At 36.6% G+C, this 5,479-nt stretch overlaps 1 protein-coding gene across 1 annotated transcript; it reads left to right on the forward strand.

Annotated features, from left to right (window-relative positions):
* The first annotated feature begins 2,347 nt into the window (after positions 1–2,347).
* LOC140615508 (olfactory receptor 51V1-like) lies at positions 2,348–3,292 on the forward strand. The gene has a single exon (XM_072795372.1). It carries the CDS (start codon positions 2,348–2,350, stop codon positions 3,290–3,292), a length of 945 nt encoding a protein of 314 aa, XP_072651473.1.
* The last annotated feature ends 2,187 nt before the right edge of the window (positions 3,293–5,479 follow it).

A 5,479-nucleotide genomic window follows, 5' to 3' on the forward strand; every position in this document is an offset into this window, starting at 1 on the left:
GGGAAGGCTCAGCATCATAGTTTCAAATGTCCCTCACCTCACCTGTAGGAATAAAGAAACTCTAATTTTGCTGTATTATGCATTTTTATATTGTTGTTACTATAAAAATAGGAGTGATAACTTCCAAGACCTTTATATATTAGAATGCAAAACATAAACCTAACAATTTGATTTTGAAATAAAAAAATTAATGCCATTATAATTGCACCCTAAAAATCAAATATTTGGCATCAAACCTAAAATAAAATGCTCAAAATGTTAGAATGAAAACTACATATTAATAATGGGAAGATCAAAGAATACACAAATTTAAATGTACCCCATTTTCATGGATTGGAAGACATGCTAATTTTCCTCAGTTTTTTTTTTTTTTTTTTGGTTCAACACAGTCTTAATATCTCAGCAAATTTTATCCACATAATTACAAATGTATTCCAATATTTACATATATAGGCAAAGTAACTATAGTAGCCAGAAGAAATTTAGAGGACTTTGCTGGATCTTAAGACTTTTTTAAATAAAGCCACAATATTCAAGGTAGTGTGGTGTTGTGAAAGGAAACATAGATTAATACCAGAATAGAGAGGTCAGACACACCACATAAATATATTCAAATGATTTTGGCAAAAATTCAAAGACAAACCAATTGAGAAAGGGTAGTTTTTTTCAAAATGGAAGTGCTGGAAGTTAAAAATAAACTTTGCATCATACATAAAAATTAATTCAAAATGGATTATAGAACCAAAGGTAAAACATACAACTTCTAGGAGAAAACAAGAGAAACACTTGTGACCCTGGATTTGACACTGACTTTGTACATATAACAAAAATAGCACACACCTTCAAAGAAAAAAATATATAAATTAGAATCTGTCAACATTAAAAAACAACACTATGTTTTGCAGAAGTCACTATTAAGAGAAATAAAGGACAATTTACAACCTGAAAATAACAATTTGCAAATCATGTATTTGCTAAAGGTTTTGTAATCTAAATGTGTAAATAACTCATCAAATTCAGGAAGAGGAAAAGAACTTCATCACAAAAGAGAAAATTGTTTGAACAAGCACTTCACCAAGAGGTATATATACAACAAGTAAGCATGTGGAAAGATGCAAAAAATATCATAAGAGAAGTACAAGTTAAAAACCACAATGATGCATCCCTACACATCTATCAACATAGCAAAACAAAAGAAAACAAACAAATAAAAACTTGGCCATACAAAGTATCAGCCTAGAACACTGCTGGTCCCAATGTCAAATGGTAGGTTGCCTTGGAAGACGCATTGGCAGGTATTTTAGGAAGTTAAATAAATATGTACCATTTGATTTAACTGTCCTCTCTCTAGCTATTACCTGAGATGAAGTATTGGTTTAGTAATTTCCAGTTTATTTATTCACAAGAGACAAAGAGAGGCAGAGACATAGAGGAAAAAGAAGTAGGCTTCATGCAGAGAGCCCGATGCAGGACTTGATTGGCACCCCAAGATCATGCACTGAGCCGAAGGCAGACACTCAACCACTGAGCCACCCAGGTGTCCCAGTTTCTGGCACCCCAAGATCATGCACTGAGCCGAAGGCAGACACTCAACCACTGAGCCACCCAGGTGTCCCAGTTTCCAGTTTAAAAAATCACTTATATTGTATAAAAAGGTGTAAAAGATAAAAACATTGTAAGAGTCAGAAAAAGGAGAAATCTCAAACAGAATGAGATACATAAAAATTAAGAAAAATATAAGAAGTACAACTAAAAAGGTGCATGATTTAGAGAGGGGCTAAACAATGTGGAAGGCGCAAAAAAAAAAAAAAAGAAGTTCTCATTCCTTCTAGCTTGTTAGGACTCTCTTGGTTAAATTGTAATGTTCTGCAAAGTTAGATTACTTTAATCAGTCCATTTCCTTTGGGATGTTATGGAAACAGTTGTGGGACCCAAGAGAAAAATTAGCAATGCATTGCACAGTTTACTGAGGATAATGACCGCCATGGCAAAAGAATACACAGATCATGCATTATCTTATTTTAGGAATGAACAGAGACTTCCCGAAGTCCAGCCCCAAATCCAAACCCTGTGGACCCATTATCATCATTATTTCTGCATTAAAAACCCTAGTCTCTTGGAATATCTACTCACTGTTCTTCAAAAATTTCTGTCAAGGCAATGGATTTTTGCCCAAAGGAATACAGAAACAGGTTTCTGTGTTTCTTGAGTTTATGACACTTAAGGAAATTGTATTATATTTTAATTTATTTTCCTTTCAAAGCAAACAAACATTACTAGAAATTCAAGGATTATAAATCAATTTAATTTGTAGCAACTTTCTAGGAATATTTTCAATCATCTACTAATGTCTCCCATCTCTATCTTGAATGTCAGTAGTTCCAGATTTATTCTCACTGGTTTTCCTGGCCTCGAAGTTCACTATCTCTGGATCTCCATCCCTTTCTCCTCCATCTATGCTATGGTCTTCCTGGGAAACTGCATGGTGCTGCATGTGATCCGGACTGAGCCGAGCCTGCACCAGCCCATGTTCTACTTCCTGGCCATGCTGGCCCTCACTGACCTGTGCATGGGGCTGTCCACTATGTACACGGTACTGGGGGTGCTGTGGGGGATCATTCGTGAGATCAGCCTGGATTCCTGCATTGCCCAGTCCTACTTCATCCATGGTCTGTCCTTTATGGAGTCCTCTGTCCTCCTTGCTATGGCTTTTGACCGCTACATTGCCATTTGCAACCCATTACGCTACTCTTCCATCCTCACTAATGACAAAATCATGAAAATAGGGGTGACAATCTTATGTAGGAGTTCTTTACTCATACCTCCAGTTATCATTCGTCTAAAGTTCTTAAATTATTGCCACCCCCATATCCTTTCTCATTCTTTCTGCCTGCACCAAGACTTAATTAGGATGGCCTGTTCAGACATCCGTTTCAACAGCATTTATGGTCTGGCCCTAGTAATCAGCAACCTATTGTTGGATGCAGTGCTCATACTTATCTCCTATATCATGATCTTGCATGCAGTCTTAGCTATTGCATCACGGGAGGAGAGAATCAAATCTTTGCAGACTTGTGTATCTCACATCTGTGCTGTTTCAGTTTTCTACATCCCAATCATTGGTCTGACTATGGTGCATCGCTTTGGGAAACACCTCTCACCATTGGTTCATGTCCTCATGGGCAACATCTATATCCTTTTCCCACCCCTGATGAACCCCATCATTTATAGTATCAAGACCCAACAAATACGAAGGAGAGTCCAGAGATTGTTTTATCTGAAAAGAATGTAAGTCTTGAGGTCAACTGTGAATGTATATACAAGTCAACAAGTGGAGCTTAAAAGGGTAAGAGTCAGTAAATAATAAATATATTTGATGACTTTTTTTGTATGTTTTCCATGTTACTCCCTCTCTGTTTCTCCCCACAACCATAACTCAATGAAACTGACTGGGCTATATTATGAACAGTTTTATAAATCAGAAAATATATATCTATTTTGTCTGAGAATCATGTTAATGTATAAAATGCATTCACTACTAAAATGTGTATCTTATTATGTCCAATTGAGTGAAGGTAGCGGGATCCACCCACTACAGAAAAGTTAAATTTTACTGGTTTAAGTCCTTTAAGCAATTACTAAAATGTTGACAATGATCTTAGTCCATTTCTACTACTCTAGGTAGCATTATTGTTTATTGTTCAGCCATTCTCCTTGCTATCCACTTTAGACACAAGGTCATATAAGGGAGTAACTATCATAAAGAAATTGGAATATTTGGGGATCCCTAGGTGGCGCAGCGGTTTGGCGCCTGCCTTTGGCCCAGGGCGCGATCCTGGAGACCCGGGATCGAATCCCACATCGGGCTCCCGGTGCATGGAGCCTGCTTCTCCCTCTGCCTATGTCTCTGCCTCTCTCTCTATCTCTCTCTGTGACTATCATAAATAAATAAAAATTAAAAAAAAAAAAAGAAATTGGAATATTTGGACCATTTGAAAAGTAGTGAGACAAACAACAAAAACCTAATCTTGATACAAGGATGCCTACCAGCCAAGCAATTTTTCCCTACTCCTTTCTGATGAATCATAATTGAACTAAAGATACTACAAACAGTAATTGCCAAGGTATAAAAATTGACTATTGTGATTAGTTTGTTTATCCAAATAATACAAATAGCAACTACTATTTGAAAATATTTCCTATGAGTCTACATATCATTTATATTTCCAGCCTCAGTTAAGGAAAAAAAAAGGAGAGAAAAAGCATAAAGTATTACTATGGCCAAGTGATACATGTTTTTTAAGTAAAATTTTTTTGAGAGAGAGAGCAGGAAAGGGGCTGACGAAGAGAGAGAGAGAAAGAGAGACAGAGACAGAGAGAGAGAGAGAGACTCTCAAGCAGGCTTCACACAGCACGGGGTCTAACATGGGGCTCAATCTCACATCCCTGAGATCACGACCTGAGTTGAAGAGTCAGATGTTTAACTGACTAAGCCACCCAGGTGCCCCTAAATATGTTTCTAATTTATCTATCCATCATTATTATTATGATGGTGGTTATTTTAATTGTGGATATTATTGTTATCATTTTAAAGAGTTTATTTATTCATGAGAGACACAGAGAGAGAGGCAGAGACCTAGGTAAAGGGAGAAGCAGGTTCCCCGTGGGATGCCTGATGCGGGACTTCATCCCAGGACCTCAGGATCACTATCTGAGCCAAAGGCAGATCTCAACCACTGAGCCACCCAGGCACCCCTGTTATTTTTGTTACATACATGGATAGTTAAAAACACATGAAGGTTAAATGAGAAATCATATTTTGAAGACATAGTAAGTGATAGAATCTGGATATATTCTGTGCTTTAGTTTCAAATCACATGAAATTTCTTTCTAATCTTCCTTCTAAACATTTTATTATGAAGTTTATTAAATGGTTATGCAACCATCATAAAATATTTATCTCATAAATAAAAACATAAAGATCACTAATGTAAATCCTGGATGGCAATATAGTGGACATATTTAGACTCTGTTGGTATGTGGGTTTCCTCAAAATATTATTGCTATAATTAAATTTATATAATCAATGTAAATGATGTATGCAAGGCAAGTTTTCTGAGGTATACTTACAAATAGTTATTTTTTCTGTTTAGATGAGCTCTAAAAAACATTTATAGTCATGCAGTCATCATCATAATAAAGATCTGGAATATTTCCATCACTCCCAAAAGTGTCCTTTTACCACTTTGAGGTCAATCTGCTGCCACAACCCAGGTTCTGAAAGTCACTAAACTGATTTGTCATTCAGCTTTCCCTTTAAGAGAGCATCATGTAAATAAAATTATAAACAATGTAATCTTTATGTCTGGATTCTTTCTCTTGCAATAATGCCTTTGAGGGGATCCCTGGGTGACGCAGCGGTTTAGCGCCTGCCTTTGGCCCAGGGCGCGATCCTGGAGACGCGGGATTAAATTCCACA

Source organism: Canis lupus, chromosome 23 (assembly GCF_048164855.1).
Source record: "Canis lupus baileyi chromosome 23, mCanLup2.hap1, whole genome shotgun sequence".
In the NCBI taxonomy this organism is placed as follows: domain Eukaryota; kingdom Metazoa; phylum Chordata; class Mammalia; order Carnivora; family Canidae; genus Canis; species Canis lupus.